Source organism: Corylus avellana, chromosome 5 (assembly GCF_965113065.1).
Source record: "Corylus avellana chromosome 5, dhCorAvel1.hap1.2, whole genome shotgun sequence".
Classification (NCBI taxonomy): Eukaryota; Viridiplantae; Streptophyta; class Magnoliopsida; order Fagales; family Betulaceae; genus Corylus; species Corylus avellana.
In genome coordinates, this window is record NC_142494.1 from 30,226,882 (window position 1) to 30,245,783 (window position 18,902).

The window sequence follows — 18,902 nt, forward strand, 5'->3', positions numbered from 1 at the left end:
TACTCACCAGCGACTGCAACGTTAATTTTGGCGAGCTCTGTGGCTTGCGTCTGAGGTCAAAACTCGAATACGCGAATTAAAGACAAAACCCGGCATTCAAAACCACTTGCAAGCAAAGCACAGTGAGATCGTTACGCTTCGTTTTGATCAGTTTAATCGATCATCATCGCAATCAAGTAATTTTTCCTTGCTATTTTCCCTGCATTTCTAAGGAACTTTCAATTTAGGGGTCGTTTCTTTAGTTTGTGTTTCCTGTGAGCTCTTTTTGTATTTTTGGTAAAATAATATAATAATCCATGTTTGTTTGATCGAGTTTGATCTGAACAAGATTGTTTGAAATATTTTGACGTTTTTTTTCTTCTTCAGGATTTTCTTACAATTTGGTGACCTAGGAATATGGATTTGGTGTCTGGTTACAAGGTCACCTCTCTCAATCTCTTTCTCTCTCTACAGTTTAATTTTTATTATTGTTGTAATATCACATTTATTAGCAAACTGCGAAGCCTAAATTTGTAATGCATGTTCTACTGGATGTAAATTTAACACAATGAATAAGTACTCATAATATGGTCTTCTTTGGTATTTTCATTTTCGTATTTTTCTTTGTCTATTCTACGATTAGGTCTTATCATTTTTTTTTTTTTGTTCATTTTGTAGCATGATAATTAAAACCTTAAATTTGAATTGCAAGCATATGATTTTGTCTACAAGATTACTGGTTACTATAAATGGTTGAATTTCTGAGTATCATGGGCAGAAAAGTCTTGAATGAGATGTAATAAATTCACGATTGGTTGTTTACTTTCTCTCTCAAGTGTATGATTTTACTGTATTTCAAGTCGTGGGCAAGCATAGGTTTTTGGGTTCTTTAGAGGGATGTCTTTTGGTTAGTGGTGCATTCCCACTTATTCTGGGCCAATATATATGATTGAATAGATATAGTCAACGGTATTCGTGCTTTGTATTTTTATATTCGTTTGTAATTAAGCAGCAAATTATCATGCAGGGGGTTGTTGGGCTTGTTTTTGGGAATGAGAATTCTGCTTCAAATGAAGACAGGTAGTTTTCTCTTCTATACTAGTGATATTTATGAGTTTGAATAAAGTGTATGCAACTCAGATGTGCTGCAACTCTTTCTTTCGTGCCAGTCAAAACTAATTCTAGAAGAACTTGTCGAGACATAAGGATATGTAGTCTATGAGTCCGTTTGGATTTGTGGTTTTAAAATGTGTGATTTGAAAACGCGACTTTTAAAAACGCAGCTAAACGTTTGGTAAAATCGTGATTTAACCTTTAAATTTGCAATTTATTCTTTAAATTTGTGCGTTTTTTTAAAAACGCACCCCCTTACATACGATTTAAAAACACAGATTTTTCTACGTTTTGCAATATTTTAAAAACACACTCGCAAACATTACACTTTTCGCGATTTTGCTTAAAATTAAAATCATACTCTATGACTCAGATATGCTTTGCCTTCTCATATTATACTTGTTTGATCAAATATTTGTATTCCTATGTTGCTGTTGGTGCTTCATCAGTGTTAGGAGAGATATTGTCCATGTAATATGTAAGGCTTAGGATGAGCCGTAGACTCTGACATCCTCAGTTCTGCACTAGGAGTTTTCCTGAATTACCTTATACACGTTTCTTGTTATGGTGGGTGGGGTCGTGTATCCAGGGTTTACTCCCTAGGATTGGGTCCAAAGGGCCCAGCCTTGGTGAGGTTTCATGTCAGTTTAAAAAATGTTTGAAGGCTTATAGACATTGGAAAATAATGTATTATTTCATTGGAATGGGTGGTGGTTCTGGTCAGTAGTTTTCAAGAAATATGCATTTGGTTGGTTTATGCAGCTGGTAGCCTGTTTTGTATTGTATTCTTTGCTCAAATCAATTTAGTTGCTACCATTTGCCTTTCTTTCAATTTCATTTCGTACATCCTGAATATTCTATGATGTTCTTTGCTTTGTTACTTATTTTCATGCTTTTGATTAGAAATTTGGACCATCCATTTTTATCATCACTATGCAATATTATATGCTGGAGAAGTGTATGCTTATGTAATCAATCCATTGTGTGCTTTATATTGCTAGCTATGTTGAGCGCTTGCTCAACCGAATAAGCAATGGTCAACTGGCAGAAGACAGGAGGAGTGCTATGATTGAGCTTCAGTCTGTTGTAGTGGAAAGTCAAGCTGCCCAGCTAGCATTTGGTGCAATGGGTGAATGCTTCTCTCTTTTTTGATAAAGTGGGTTAGTCTTTGTACTATGACAGCCATGTATAATATATTTGGTTTACTTTTGCAGGGTTCCCTGTAATTATGGGGGTCTTAAAGGAAGAACGTGACGATGTTGAAATGGTGCAGTTATTTCTTTCCTTCGTATTTGTACTTGTCATTTTTTTCCTGTTCTTAGTTTAATTTCATCACTCAAAAAAGTACTTATGAAGTTCTACATTTAAGAGAAAAAGAGTGAAAACTGAACTCTGACTTCCAGTTGTGCACAGCTTCCTGGTATAAATTTCTCGTTAGGCCTTGAATATAGAGGTTTAGGTAGTTTAAAACAATTCTGACATGTTCTTCAGTATCAGCTGTCTTCTATTCTGAAACATTTTATGGTTTAATGGTTAAATTCAACAGTTAGGCAAAACCCAATGGCCCGATCCATATGTCTTTTTGTAAATTGATCTTATGGTTTCCTCTATTGAGTATTAGCCTTTTTCCTCGAATTGATTGCCAAATTTCCAATGTGCTATATCTTATTAAAATACCTCTTATGACCATGATAGAGGAGCCGTACAGATTTGGTTCTGAACATGGACAGAGGTTGTGAAGAAAATATTCTTGACTATAGTTTCAAAAGTATGTTTTGAAGTATTCCACATTCTACTTGCAAAGAAAAAGAAAAGAAAAAAAGAAGAAGAAATATTTCACTCTCTAAGAGCATTTAGATCATTGAGATGGTTCTTCAGCTGTCTTAATGGAGAATCAGATATTTTACTCTGCTGAAGCTCTTTTGTGGTCATTGGTGGAAACCGAAAGTGGGACATAAGGCTTTTTTCTCTGTTTTGTGTTTTTTTTTTTTTTTTTGAAAAAAATGCTCTAGAGGTCCGAGGTATGACTTTTTTTTTCAAGTCACTCCCTGAGGTTTAAATTTAATTGATTTACTTCGTAAGGTTTCCATTGTTATCAAATGGAATCTTCTGTTTGCCTTACATTAAATTTTTCACAGTACTGTCACGTCATACCCAATTAGAAGGTGGAAGGAATTTAATTTCCTATTCTGACCGGGGACACATGTCATCTTCTAATTGGGTATGATATGGCGGCACATTTATAAATTTAACAGAAGGATCTATTTTAACAATTGAAACTTTAGGGAGTAAATCGATCAAATTTAAACTTCAAGGAGTGATTTGATAAAAAGTCATACCTCAACGTCAGGGACCTCTAGAGCATTCCCCACCCCCCCACACACACACACTTTTTTTTATTGCTGATAAATAATAGTCCACTCTTATTGCAGTGTTAATTTCTTAGCCTCCAAGATTGATTGTTATACCCTATTCCTTCTTCTGTGACTTTATGAATTTTCCATTCTGAACAAAATGCTCTTTCTTTAATTTTATCATGTTCCAAGACTGAGTAAGACAATGAGTTTATCCATTCCATTTGTGCAGGTTCGAGGTGCTCTAGAAACTCTTGTAGGTGCCCTCACTCCTATTGAGCATGCAAAAGGGCCAAAGAATGAGGTTCAACCAGCTTTAATGAACACTGATTTACTTTCCAGAGAAGCAGACAGCATTTCTCTTCTTCTAAGTCTGTTGGTGAGAGCTTGAAGGGTTAAATTTTGTATCATCATGAACATTTTGTTAATTGCATTTGGTTGGTTTATGCATTTTCTGCTTGGCTTATGCATCTTTTCATTTTTCTTTTTCTTTGGTGTTTTGGCAGTCGGAAGAGGATTTCTATGTACGATATTATACTCTTCAACTTTTGACAGCGCTCCTCACAAATTCTCCAAATAGGTATTAGTTTTTTGGGAGATATTAGTTTTTTGGCTACTATCTTGCCTATGTGCGTTTGCTTTTGGATTCTTTTAAATTGTGCTGGGAAGAATTTTTTCTGAGTTCCTCTTCAGGTTACAGGAAGCCATTCTGACCATTCCTCGTGGTATAACTCGGTTGATGGATATGCTAATGGATCGTGAGGTAGAAAACCTGTTCATGGGATCTTGCTTCAGCTATTTTTTTTCCCTCAAATTTATAGTTGAGCTTTGTCATAGGCATATTTCTTCACAATAGAAGCTTTTAGGTGTGATCTCATTTGGTAGGAAAATTTTAATTTTGTATATGAACTCCCGGGCTGATTTTTCCATTTACAATTTCTGTCTATTAATCTTTCACTTTAAAATATAACTTGCTGGAAACCTTTAAGATGTTGGCTGTTGTATTACTTAATGTGAAGGGAACACCAACATATCTTCAATTGTTTGTACTTTGTACTTTCATTGAAAATGATTGTGGTTGTTTTAGGTCATTCGAAACGAGGCCTTACTGTTGCTTACTTATTTGACCCGTGAAGCTGAGGTAATATTTTCCTTTTAATTCTTCATTTAATTATTCTGTTTAACCTGCACTCAAAAAGTGTGTTTGATTTCCTTACTAAGTAAAACAGTTTTGTGATTTTAGGAGATTCAAAAAATTGTGGTATTTGAAGGTGCTTTCGAGAAGATTTTCAGCATCATCAAAGAGGAAGGAGGTTCAGAGGGTGGTGTCGTTGTGCAGGTGATTCATTGTTATTCTTGCTTGTTTGCTGAAAATCACTTGTTTATACAAGCAGCTTTGATTGATTGGCTTCTACAATTAAACTTCCTTTTTTTTTTGGTGCTTCATATTTATTACTCTCTTTTTATGTCAATGAGTTGAGCTGCTTGTCATGGATTACTAAGAGGGCTTCATTGATAAAGTACCAGAGCTTAAATGCCTCTATTGCGTATTACTAATTTGCCAGCTAAATGAGACAGCTCTTTATATGCTAAAATTAATCAACCATATCCATCAATGTCAGATTTTGAACACTATTGTTCATCATGGATTTCTGTAGTTATGATTCCACTTGTAGCCTAAGTGAAGGAGAATTTTGGTTTCACCACTGTTTTTTTGAGATTGACATCCGCATGCTTTATATTATCTTTTGGCACTCCTCGTGGTTACGGATTATGTTGCTCATCTGCCACGTACTAGTTAAACATTTAGGTGAGGAGAAAACATATGGAAAGGAATTGGTGATCTATTATCATGATTTTGCTTTCTCTATGATTCTACTTGCTCAGACACACTTAAATGTAGAGAAGGAAGTTTATTCTTTGTAGAGAATTTGTTAGAATAAACAGACCATATCCTCATGCCTTTAAAGCCTGTTTTCAAGAATTTTTGTCTGTGTCAGAACTCAGAAGACAAAGTGGTTATTAATCAAAGCTTCCATGAGTTTTTATTCCTCCATTCAGTTCTATTTTTCTTTACAAGCATTTGAAATTCTATGAATATCTTGGTTGAAAAACCTTTGTACATGTAACTGTGCAGGACTGTCTTGAATTGTTGAACAATCTTCTCCGCAGTAATGCATCTAATCAGGTTTGCAGCCTCTGTTGTCTTATTATTTATGCATGAGATTCTTTCCTGCTACTAATTTTTGAAATATGGTTCAGATACTACTGAGGGAGACCATGGGATTTGACCCCTTAGTATCAATTTTGAAACTACGGGGAAGTTCTTACAATTTCACCCAACAAAAGGTTAGATACTCAAATGTATATAAATCTATGTCATAGACCTTTGGATATGCTGTCACAGAAGCCTTACTGGTTTTTCTTCTTGTCCTTGAAACAATCGCCATGCCAGTAGACAATTATTCTACTCAGTGCATTGGAAACCATTAATTTGTTAATGACGGGAGGTCCAGAGGCTGATCCTGGAAAAGATGCGAATAAGCTGACAAATAAAACTACGCTGGTTCAGGTTTCTTACTAACTCTATATCTGCTACGATTAGTGCCTTAGATCATTCTTTTGGCTGTATCTTATCCTGTATTTTGTGCATTGGTTGTAGAAAAAAGTATTGGATCATCTTCTGATGTTGGGTGTTGAAAGCCAGTGGGCACCAGTAGCTGTCCGTTGTGCGGTAAGATGACTATTCTGGATGTTCTTCTCTCCCTCTCTCTCTGTCTCTCTATCCCCACCCCTCCCCTCCCACCCTCTCTCACTTCGACACACACGTTGCATATAGAGAGAGTTAATAGATGAGATATTACACTTTAGTAACCATTTAGGCTTCTATTTCGAATTTTCACTACCCTTTTTTTAAAGTCTGCCTTTTATTCCTCCTGATATGAGGCATTGTTACTTATAAAGTGGAAGGATATTGCAGATGATGTCCACCTGATGGACCTTCTCATTCAGCAGTTGCAGTAGCATAGCGTCAATTATTTTTGTGTTTGTTAGGTGGATTGCATATTCACCTCCTTGTTGCTTTCTTCTTTTCTTTTATCTTCCCTTTTACATACCATGGTAACTTTAATCACCTATTGCTTGATTATTAGGGAGTATAAAGGTAAATCTCTGCATTACTCTTTATGGTTATTCACTTTGTCAGGCATTAAGATGCATTGGTGATCTGATTGCTGGACATCCCAAGAATCTTGATATCCTCACAAGCAAAGTTCTTGGAACAGAGCCACAAGTAGAACCTGCTATGAACTCAATTCTTCGAATCCTTTTGCGGACGTCTAGTATGCAAGAGTTTATTGCAGCTGATTATATTTTTAAGAACTTTTGTGAGGTTGCGTATTTTATAAGATTTTGTTTGTGTACATTATTGCTTCTTGACCTTGTATGTGTAAGCTTCGTTTTAATTTGCTTTGCTTTGTTTGTTCCCTCTCATTTGAATCAGAAAAATGCCGATGGCCAAACAATGTTAGCATCCACCTTAACTCCTCAGCCGCATTCAATGACTCATGCTCCCCTTGAGGAGGATGTGAACATGTCGTTTGGAAGGTTTGTCTGTTCTGTGTGCATTGAGGATTGCATTTTACCGTTGATTTCTCTGTTTTAAGTTTGGTCAGTATATTAGATTATGTTACATGAATTAATCATAGATCATCACATTCTTTTCATTTTTAGTTTAAAAAGGCCACTTTTGATGAATAAACCTTAAAAGTGTTTTTCTCCTGCAGCATGCTATTGCGTGGTCTTACATTGAGTGAAAATGATGGTGATCTTGAGGTAATGTGATGCTTTAGTAATTTAACATATGTTCCAAATACAAAACTAGTACTAGCTGAATTGTCAGATCATCTAATCTTTTATGTACAAAGATTATGATCTTTTTATGAGCACTAATAGAACTTTAAGCTTTTATTTTGGGTGCTTGCTATGTGAGAACTGTCTAGCTAATATTTTGAAGTGCAGACTTGTTGCAGAGCTGCTAGTGTTCTTTCTCATGTGTTGAAGGACAATTTCCAGTGCAAGGAAAGGGTAAGCGGTCACTTTTTATGATTTTGTACTTCTTTTTTTAGATAGGTAATCAAGCAAATCTCATTAAAAAGCATAAGGCGATGGTTTAGTACTTCTTTCACCTAACAAAGAAACAAGAATTATTGTCATGAGATTAAAAGTTATCTGGTAAATGCTTGCTTTGGATCGAGACATATTGATTTTTGTTACTAATTACTTGTTTCTTAAAAGGATAATAGAAAATTTCTTTTTTTATTTTATTTTTGGCTAAACTAATATGATAATAGGCTCCTTCATCACCATTTATACTTAACTGCTGTAAAATTTACTTATATTTCTTTCATCTACTCCATCATTATATTGTTTTTCATTATGATTGCATGATAAATGGTTCTAGTTGGGGCTAACTATCCTTCATACTTTATATGATAGCTGCAGAACTTATATTAATTCTTTTACAATGGTATGCACCTTTAGCCTTACTGTTGAATTTTACTTACCACTCACCATTGGTCACTCTGCTTCCACCTTAGAAGGCATTGACCATTGACAGAAAATATGTTTCTACATGGGATATAAAGTTTTGAGGTAGGTAAATCTGTGCCACTAGAGGGTGAAGATGACTATTGCACTTCAGCTATTGAAAAGGAGAAAGTGTCGAGGAAAAAAAAATAAAAAAGGAAAACCAAGGAACTTTGTTTTCTCTGTTGAAACTTCTTTGGATGGGAAAAAATGACTCTTCACTCATGTTTATCTAATCTTATTAGAAACTTTTCAGGTTTTACGAATTGAACTCGAGGAACCGATGCCATCCCTTGGAGCGCCAGAGCCACTAATGCACCGAATCGTAAAATACATGGCTCTTGCCTCTTCTATGAAAAATAAAGATGGAAAATCAAGGACATCAGGAGATCTGTATGTTCAGCCAATCATCTTGAAATTACTGGTCACATGGCTAACTGATTGCCCTAGCGCAGTCAATTGCTTCCTAGATTCACGTCCCCACCTTACATATCTGCTTGAGTTGGTATCGAACTCGTCTGTAACAGTGTGGATAAGGGGTTTGACAGCAGTTCTCTTGGGAGAATGTGTGATTTACAATAAATCCAATGATAATGGAAAGAATGCTTTTGCAGTAGTTGATACAATAAGCCAGAAACTCGGGCTTACATCATACTTCTTGAAGTTCGACGAGATGCAGAAAAGCTTCCTTTTTACCTCTGCAAAGTCAGCTCAGCATCGTAAACCATTGACAAGATCTACTGCTGCCAGTTTGGCAGAGATTGAAGATGTTGTGGAGAATGATTCGCTTGATCAGAAAGATGTGGATCATCCAATTCTTTCAGCAATATTTGATGATCAATTTGTGAACCTTGTTAAGAGTTTGGAGGCAGATATCAGAGAAAGCATTGTTGAGGTCTACAGTCAGCCAAAGAGCAAGGTGGCAGTGGTGCCAGCAGAATTGGAGCAGAGAAGTGGTGAAAGTGATGGAGAGTATATCAAAAGGCTGAAAGCATTTGTAGAGAAGCAATGCTCTGAGATTCAGGTATTGTTCTATGTACAACTAGTGCTTTTTCTATTCTTTATAATTTTATCTTTTTTTTGATAAGTAGAAGGAAAATATAATAATCAGATAATTTTATCTTCTGAAAAGCATCACTTAATAATGGGGAGAATACCAGTAGGATAGTAATATAAATCAGCCATAGGTTCCCTAGTGTGTTTGTCAAATACCCTAGTGTGTATTTTATGCATTTTGTTATTTTTTAATAACTAAAATATGCAAATTATTTTCTTGGGCTTTACACTCATTTTGTAGTGAGTTAGGCATAGTCACTCTCTGTGCATGGTCGTTTGGTACATAAGAGCTGGTGATTAATGGGATATTGGAACGATTGCTGAAAGATTTCTGTAGAACTGCACTTCATTATGCATATTTAGCATATATGGGACTAAATTGGACCTGCTTTTCTTCTTCCCTTTCTTCTCTTTCAGGACCTTCTTAGTCGAAATGCACTTTTGGCTGAGGACCTCACAAAAACGGGTGGAGGCGGTTCTTCCCAGCCTGGGCAGAGAGTGAGTGGGGGCTTGGATAGGGTCCAGGTGGAGACACTCCGGAGAGATCTTCAGGAAACATCTCAACGGTTGGAGATGCTGAAAGCAGAGAAAGCACAGATCGAATCGGAGGCATCCATGTATCAAAACTTAGCTGGGAAGATGGAATCCGATCTGAAGAGCCTATCTGACGCTTACAACAGTCTTGAACAAGCCAACTTCCATTTGGAAAAGGAAGTGAAAGCTTTGAAGAGTGGAGGGCCCGCAACATTTTCAGATGTTGAGGCAATAAAGGCCGAAGCAAGGGAAGAAGCCCAGAAGGAGAGCGAGGCAGAACTGAATGATTTGCTTGTGTGCCTCGGGCAAGAACAGAGCAGGGTTGAAAAATTAAGTGCAAGGTTGCTTGAGCTAGGGGAGGACGTTGACAAACTGCTCGAAGGTATTGGAGATGAGAGTGGGCTGCCTGAAGATGGTGAAGAGGAGGAAGACTGAATATATATGAGGAAGAGGGGGCAAATCTCCCCTTCTCGAGCCTCGTGAAATAATCTGCCTTAATTTTTCCTTGTTTTCTTGCATTTAGGTTTGCTTTTGTTTTCCCGTTCCTTTATTTGCACGCTAAAACCAGTGTCCCTATATGTGTAAATTAATGTGGATTAATGTTAATGATTTGATCATTCTTCAATCTTCAGTCATTGACCCATTTCATTTCATGATTAAGGTTTTACTTTATTTTATTTAGGAAGAAATTTTCTTTAGGGATAAATGCAAAATTGGTCCTTATGGTTGGCCTAATTTACAAATCACTCTATGTGGTTTAAAAAATAATTTACAGGTCCCTAAGGTTGGTCAAAATAACATTTTACTCACTGAACTCATTTTTCGTTAAATGACTTAACGGAAACCGTTACATTATCACATCACACCCAATAAAAATAAGACACGTATTCTTTTTTATTTATGCTTTTAAAAAATGACAAATAAGCTTTTTCACATTATTTTGAGGCTTCAACATACTCCACGTCAAATTAAATAAACCTAATCTCTTTATACCCTATGTGCCGCCGTTGTCTTCATCTTCCCCAACGATTCTTGCTGTCGTCTTTATTTGCGTTTTCTGTTAAGACTTACATCCACACATGAATATTCATACAAGCACAAGTACCATCTTACACATGCACACTAAGGAACAAAACAAGCCCCATAAAAGAAAAAAACAATTGCATATCTCAAAAAAGAGATCACTTTATAAAAGATGAACCTACAAGTTTACTTTTTAAAGCCACCATCTTCCAACATCTATTTAACACAAACCAGAAAAGTATTTGCCATAGAACAAAAACAAAAAAAACTTTTACTTTTTAAAGCCATCATCTTCCAACATCTATTTAACACAAACCAGAAAAGTACTTGCCATAGAACAAAAACAAAAAAACCAGACACACAGAGAGGGAGAGATTGTTTCCATAAAAAAGTACTGTTAAAAAAGACAGATGCCCAAATCTCAAACGCAGATGAAGACAACGGCAAGAATCATTGGAGAAGATGAAGATGATGGCGGCATAGGGGAGATAAAAGGATTATGTTTATTTAATTTGACATGGAATGTGTATTGGAGCCTCAAAATGACGTGAAAAAAGCTTATTTGTCATTTTTTAAAAGCATAAATAATAAAAAAAAAAACACGTATCTTATTTTTATTGGGTGTGATGTGGCAATGTAACGGTTTTCATTAAGTTATTTAACGGAAAATGAGTTCAGAGAATAAAATGTTATTTTGACCTACCCTAAGGACCTATAAATTATTTTTTAAACCACAATGAGTGATTTGTAAATTAGGCCAACCACATGGACCAATTTTGCATTTATTCATTTTCTTTAACTTAGTCTAATAAGTGTCAAATGTCATCCCAAACATGTTTTATTTAATATTTTAACAGTCATTTATTGTTATTCTACTAATCTAGGAACCCAAATATTATTTTTTTAGAAACTCAAAAATGGTGAACAATACTTGTAATTTATTAAAGTAAGTTGAAGGAAATTTATTCCAAATTAGTTTGGAGAAAATTTGTGTCATTTTATTTATTACATTTAATAATGTATATTATGTTAGTTAAAATTTTTAAATCATGTGACTATATTTTTATTTTATGGCATGATAAAATGTGACGTGGGAAAATTGAGACGGTCAGATTAAAAATTGCACATAGATTTAAGTGCGATAGATATTGCACGACATCACAATCAAGGGATCTCAATCCAAACGGAAGCTGAACCGGAGTCGAACTCTGACTGAATGACGTGGAACGTTGACAGATGAGACGTACACGTATACATTCGCTGAGGGTAGCAAAAGCCAAAAGCTGGAAGGAGTTGACACAGAAGAACGATTGGGATTTGAATGGATGCGAAAGGAGCTTCTGCGGATTCCACTTCGTCGGGTGCGAGTGCGATCGAGCACAAGGCCCATGCGAGGGTGGGACTGGTCGGGAACCCTAGCGACGTCTACTACGGCAGTACGATCTCCTTCACGCTCGGTAACTTCTGGGCCTCCGTGCTATTGCAGCCGTCCGATGAGCTCGTCATCAGGCCCCACCCCACCCACGATTTCGTCCACTTCCGGTCCCTCGATCAACTGGTCCTCTCTCTCTCTCTCTCTCTCTCTCTTAAATGATACGTACATTTGTGTAATTGTGCATGTATGTATCTTTGTTTTGGTCTGGTGAGCTTGATCTGCAATGTATTGTCTTGGAAATTAGAAGATCTGTGTTCTTGAATTATGGATTTCTTTTTTTTTTGTTAAGCTATATCGATTTCGGTATTGCATACAATATATAAGAAGCTCGAATTTATAGCTACATTTTGCTGAATGTGAGTTTCGATTTTTATTTTTTCTTTTATGCAAAATCGTGCTTGCTTTTTTGTGTATATTCGAATGCGTTTTAGACTCGATGTGTAGCTCGCATTTCGAATTTGATCAAATTTCAAGTTAGATCTTGATGTGTGGGATTTGAAATGATAGAATTAAAGGTCCAGTTTTTGATTTGGTGAAGATTTTGATATTATTGTGGGTTTGAGCGTATAGTTTTTTTTTGTTCATGAGTGTGAAGGTTTTATACACGCACTTATATGAAGAATATTGTGGTAGTATACATTTATCTTAGTCCTTGTACATGATGCAAATGCTTGTGAATTTTATGAGGGTTAAAAATATGCTCTTTCCTTTGTTTACAGGTGAATCGATTGAATAACGAAGGTTATTATGGAGGTGTACGATTACTTATGGCAATTTGCAAAGTTTTCCATAATTATTGCAAAGAAAACAAGATTGATATTCATGGGGAAAATTTCACTCTATCATATGACACTAATATCCCTCGCCAGGTAGAGCTTAAGCCCGTTCTACAAGAGATCACTTTCCTCCTTTTGTGAAAATGATTGTGTCAATTGTCATACACAATTCTATGAATTTTTTTTTTTATTATTATTTATTTATTTATTTATAATTTTGTTCTTGTATTCCTATGTTTGCTTGTGAAATTTACCCTTTTTTACATGTCTATTCTGTTGGCATTGAGGTTTATGATCCATTTATCCAACTCTCCTTCTGGGTAAAATGATTAGGAATAACATGTTTACAACCTTAGAACGATTGTTTGTGCTGAATAAAAGACATCTTTGTTGCTGGTTCTGATTTTCTTTTGTCATGGCATTTGGTAAGGAAATCCAATATGCCCTGGCATCGAGATACCCAGGAATGTGGTGCCTAGGAATCTGAACGTCCCGTGCATGTAATCATGCCATGTTTGGTTTGATTAGGAATTTGATAAGATACCATACATACCTTAAGAACTGTTATTGACATATATATTTTTCCTTGTGGAGAAAACTAAACTGCAAGTATATTTCCCTTCCTGGTTTTGTTGCAAAGTGTGTAGATATGACTTTTTTGGCCCGTATGTCTTGTATTTTCCTTCTGTTTGTGTTATTACTATTCTTTTCAATATGAGTAGTAGTTGGACATGACTTAATATTTGACTCTTCTGATATTGCAACATCTGGCTTAAGTTATAATTTTGACATTTCAGACAGGACTTTCAGGTTCGAGTGCCATTGTATGTGCTGCCCTAAGCTGCCTTCTTGACTTCTACAGAGTTAGGCATTTGATTAAAGTAGAGGTCAGGCCTAATCTTGTCCTTGCTGCAGAGAAGGAACTTGGAATTGTTGCTGGTCTCCAAGACCGGGTGGCACAGGTTTATGGGGGCCTTGTTTACATGGTACTTGATTTAAATTTTTAACACAGGTCATGCACATCTAATGGATAAAAGTTGAAAACTTGAAATGAATGAGATATTTATATTTTCTTCTGTAGGATTTTAGCAAGGAATACATGGATGTCTTGGGGCATGGCATCTATACACCCATGGATATTAGCCTTCTCCCACCTCTTCATCTCATCTATGCTGAGAATCCTAGCGATTCAGGGAAGGTTAGCATCGAACCATGGCTTTGTTTTCCTTTCTAAATTCTTATATGATATGGGTCATCATTCTCATCTGATGTAGTTATGCATGATTTCCAAAATTTCTTTTGCACCTATGGTCTTTATGCTAAAGAACGGGCATGCAATAGTTTTTCAGACAAGTTACATATCCCACATTTTTGCCTACATCACGAAGTATCTGGTTAGAGGGGAGCAGTAATCCTTGTAACTTGGTTAGATGGTCTTATCACCCTTTTCAATGCTTAAAAACAATAAGTTTTATACTTTTCACATCTTAACTACTTTTTGTTTAATTCTCTATAATTACGTGAGATTTCTATTTTTATTTGTTTGGTCAATGTGTAATATCATGTATTGGTTTGGTCAAGGGATTACACTGCCATGTTTCCTAAAATCATTTATACAGTCTAGTTTTACCTAGTAAGTAAGCAATGTGAGACTTAGTACCTATATGAGTATTTTTATAAACCATCAATTCTATGTGAGTTACGCATGTTCCCAATATGAGACCGGGATGTTACAAGACTGCCTTCCCTTATGACCTTGCAATTGTAATGGTAGTTACCACATTATTTGTTGTTCATGCAGGTCCACAGTACTGTGCGCCAAAGGTGGCTTAATGGCGATGAGTTTATAATATCATCAATGAGAGAAGTTGCAAATATAGCAAAAGAAGGAAGAACAGCATTACTAGAAAAGGACTATTCCAAACTTGCAAAGCTCATGAATCGTAATTTTGATCTTCGAAGGTAAAAAATTTCTAAAACTCAAGACAGTCAAAATCACATGTGAGAAGCCACTGATTATTATAATTCTGACACGAGATAGCCCGATTACACCCAATTGATGCTCTTTTGTTTTCATATCGGTATAGATAGATTGCACTTGGTGTAATTGAATATTTATTCTGGGAAAGATAAATGCTATTCTAATGAGAGTACTATCAATATTTTGAATGTTGTACAGGAGCATGTTTGGCGATGATGCCCTTGGTGCTTTAAATATAAAAATGGTGGAGGTTGCTCGAAAGGTGGGTGCTGCGTCGAAATTCACTGGTAGTGGAGGAGCTGTAGTTGCATTCTGCCCTGATGGGCCTTCACAAGTAAAGCTTCTGGAGGATGAATGTCAGAAAGCAGGTCTTACTCTTGTACCAGTAGAAGTTGCTCCTTCTTGTCTAAATGCTGATGACATTCAAACCCAAAAAAAATAGGGACTCACAAGCAAAGGTTACATCCAGCCTCTCTCTCACTCTCTCTCTAATCCCGAAGAGAACGTGAATAGAACAAGAAAGAACATGGTCTGAACCTTCATTTTTTTGTATTGATGTTTCATTTTGACATTATCCAATAATGAAAGAGCATTAAAACGTTTCAATGGGGCTGTCATATAATTCGAATAGCCCAATTGTAAGTGGTTCTTATCCCAAACTTTGGGATTCGGGCTGCTCAATTGCAGGAATCTTTATCTCGAACTTTCTCATTGCTACGCTAATGCGATAGTGCAAAATTAAAACACTTCACCTTATATATATATATATTCAATAATTATTAGCACACTAAATTCTGTTGAGTGGGGGCAAAATTTTTATTAGGAAAAAATGGGCTATTTGGAAGCACCTCAGTATGCTTACTTTTCTACCATTTTTCCATTTTATAGATCTACATCTCCTACAACTGGGGCACCCAAGTTGTAATGCTGCCCAACCTCCTTTTTGTGAACTGTTTGAAAAGCAATTCATACCCTCCAATTGTAGAGCATCCTAATAACTTTATTAGGTATTACTAATTTGCTCAAATCCCACACCGCAGACAACACCAACCTCATCATCATCATGTCGGAGGGAGAGACGATCCTTAGAGTGTCCGTGTTTTTTTATTTTTTTATTTGGAGCATGATAAAAATTCTGTAGTCCCAAAAAACTGCAAAAATTACTTGGTTAAAATTGAACTCTTATACAAGCTTCCACACCATGATCCGGGGGAGGAGTTCAATCTATAGCTAAATGATCTACTCAAATAAGATGTGGCTTGTTATGTTTCAGCAGTAAAGATTAAATATGCAAATTTCATAATTGTAAAGAAAAAATTGGTTAGCCTATAGTGGCCAAATTATGATCTTCTTCAGTTTATTTTAGTTATATTAGAAGGGTATTTTTGTCTCCAAAAAAATGAAAAGACAAATATTCCTAAAATATATCTAACTGAATGATTTCATTGGAGAGAATCCAGTTCCATGGTAGCCAAACTTCCAACAAGGCAACACGAGCTAAGGACTAAGCACCATGTGCCTTTTCCACTGTAAGATCACCAAGGAGCAAAATCAAGCTGTTGCCATGAAACCTCCAAAGAATATTCAACAATCATATCCCTTTCCCATGGACTACATTGACCTTTCTAGATTTCATTCAACCCTAAATCCTACATATTACACACAACACACACAAAAAAAAAAAAAAAACCTTAAAAGCTTGATCAGAACTCCTATAGAAATCACAAACCCATATACAGCATACCACAAAAGTTCGATGAGAAACTGCTTCATTTAAGTTACTTCAGGACACAATTTTTCCACCCTAGTCTCTAGACATTCTCCATCTTCTGTCCATTCATTAGATGGTTAATTCAATTACCCAACTTCAACTAAATCACATGATCTAAAAAAAAAAAAAAAAAAAAACCAAAAAATCACCCTATCTGTCTGAAACTATAATATTTCTACATGACAACAAATTACAGTAGTATGGCCTTCTTGGAGCACTGAAGTTAATGTTACAGGTGAAGATCAAACATACCAGAGGAAGACTCGGCTTCAATATTTTTCTTTCCAAAGATGAAGATTTTAAACCATACAGAAGAAACTCAATCATCACAAAGTGATGCAATGAGCTCGTGCGGTGAAGCCCAGATTGGAAGATCGATTAGAGATTGCTTCAACTGCTCCTCTTGTGCATTGCACATTGCTTCTGCTACATCGCATAAATTCGATACATCACGAACTATCGCTTCCTGGGCTTCCACCTGCATTGTCAAGACCCAAGAATTAGAATATTGTCAAAATCGAGTTCAACCAAAGAAGCCCCGGTTTTAGACTCGAGCAATTTGAAAAGCCTTAAAGCAGCTCTCTATCTCTATCTCAAAAAGACCAAAAATCTCTCTTTAAACAACTTTCTATCTCTGTTCTGTGGCTATCTATCATGGTGTAAGCACTGTAAGGAAAAGAAAAAGTGCCTAAAATTTTTGAATTTTGAAGAATAGTACATATCTTGAAACTCGAAGGCCCTAGTGCAATAAAAAGCTATAAAAGTGAAGGAATATGTTAACGACTTTAAAGCAGCAATTCTTCAACAGTAAAAATAAATTATAAGCAAAATTAAAGAAATCCCTAAAGACCGTGTCTTGGTTGCTCAGAAACTGAAGAAAAGTAAAGAAAAAAGGGAACCCTTTTGAATCGTATTCTAATTTCGTTCGGTTTTCCGAAGACAACAAAAATGTCGGCTGAACTGAGCCAAATAGTCGCAATTCAAAAAACCTACAAGACCCAAAATTTCAATTTTCTTCCCTTTTCCCACATTTCCGACCAACCAAACAATCTACAAGCAGATAACCTAAAAAAACATGAACCCAGTAACCTGCAGTAGAAGCTCATCCACCAGTGACCCATCAACGAAATCCGGCAAAGGAAAAGCACCGAAAGACGCCGTTTGCTCTTGTCCCTCTCGTTCCCTTTGTTCCGGCTGTCGAATCTGACTTTGATCCTGACTGACACGGGCTTTCTCCTCCATTGCACGCAACATGTTCGACAAAAGTTCCCACTGGTCGATCTCCATCTGGTACTGTGCTTTCAGCTTCAGCAGCGTCCTCCTCTTGCGCTCCCTCCGGCTCCTCTCCTCCGCCTGGGGATCCACGTTGGTTTGAGCCGCCGCCGCAGCCGCAGCAGCAGCCGGGTCGAAGCGGCGCTTCTTGCGCTTGTAGACGAAGCCATCGTCGTTATAAAGCTCCCACTCCTCGTCGGCATCCCGAGACGTGGTCGCCGAGTCCATGGCCCAAGCGCGCGAATTATAGACAAAACTACTCCATACAATACAAATGAAAAAAAAACGAGTGCCCAAAATGGAAAATTCAAAAAGAAAATGAATTGAGAGCGAGAGGGAGAGCGCGCGGGAGTGGATATGTTGGTGGGCTTATATTAATCGCGCCTCGCTTTTTTCAGTTGATAAGGTCCCACTTCACTTGTACGCACTAGTTTGGGAGCTTTCTTCGCAAGTTTTGAAATTTTGTTAAGGGATGGTTTTGTTAAGATATTTTGTAAAATTTCAAATAGTTAACTAAAAAATAATAATAAAAAATCTTACAAATAGTAGTTGAGGTGTAAAAATTCTTTGATTTTTTTTTTGCTCAGAAAAAATATAAATAGGTTTTGACTCAATTTTCGTTTAAAATTTTGATGAAAACATTTATATCATTATAAAATATATAAAAAAAGAACAAATATATTTTTAAAAAATAGAGGATCACCTATTTGGCCAAAGAGATATGATAAGAGTTCAACTGAATCCCATATAAGATCAAACTTTTGTGGACATAAATTTTGATTTTTGTTTATTTTTTGAAATTTTAATTTTGAACATAACATAATGTTTATATGACTTTGTGCTACATATGTAAAAATTGAATCTTAAATTGGCTCCCCCTATCATATTTCTTGGCCAAATAAGTAGCTCGACCATTTCCTTTGGTTGACTTGAGAGTGATAGAACTACTTTCATGGGTCTAAAGGATTGGGATCCTCGGTAATAGGAAAAAATTTCCCATCAAATTTTTTTGAAATTTTGG

At 36.2% G+C, this 18,902-nt stretch overlaps 3 protein-coding genes across 3 annotated transcripts; 2 read left to right on the top strand and 1 right to left on the bottom strand.

The window, feature by feature from the left end:
- GC6 (golgin Putative 6) lies at nt 1–10,254 on the top strand. The gene is made up of 20 exons (XM_059593837.2): nt 1–176; nt 367–420; nt 1,007–1,059; nt 2,094–2,221; nt 2,307–2,359; nt 3,679–3,825; nt 3,953–4,026; nt 4,140–4,209; nt 4,534–4,587; nt 4,690–4,785; nt 5,584–5,634; nt 5,709–5,795; nt 5,905–6,018; nt 6,109–6,180; nt 6,652–6,837; nt 6,949–7,052; nt 7,232–7,280; nt 7,467–7,532; nt 8,290–9,057; nt 9,507–10,254. The coding sequence occupies exons 2-20, from the start codon at nt 397–399 to the stop codon at nt 10,056–10,058; spliced, it is 2,748 nt and encodes a 915-aa protein (XP_059449820.2). The 5' UTR covers nt 1–176; nt 367–396; the 3' UTR covers nt 10,059–10,254.
- A 1,585-nt stretch (nt 10,255–11,839) lies between these two features.
- LOC132181020 (GHMP kinase family protein) lies at nt 11,840–15,444 on the top strand. The gene is made up of 6 exons (XM_059594061.2): nt 11,840–12,204; nt 12,801–12,950; nt 13,655–13,843; nt 13,939–14,055; nt 14,659–14,819; nt 15,037–15,444. Exons 1-6 carry the CDS (start codon nt 11,968–11,970, stop codon nt 15,278–15,280), a joined length of 1,098 nt encoding a protein of 365 aa, XP_059450044.1. The 5' UTR covers nt 11,840–11,967; the 3' UTR covers nt 15,281–15,444.
- A 1,142-nt stretch (nt 15,445–16,586) lies between these two features.
- On the bottom strand, nt 16,587–18,270 carry LOC132182388 (cryptic loci regulator). The gene is made up of 2 exons (XM_059595623.2): nt 17,699–18,270; nt 16,587–17,087 (listed from the first exon to the last, which is right to left on the bottom strand). Exons 1-2 carry the CDS (start codon nt 18,107–18,109, stop codon nt 16,929–16,931), a joined length of 570 nt encoding a protein of 189 aa, XP_059451606.2. The 5' UTR covers nt 18,110–18,270; the 3' UTR covers nt 16,587–16,928.
- Between the last annotated feature and the right edge of the window lie 632 nt (nt 18,271–18,902).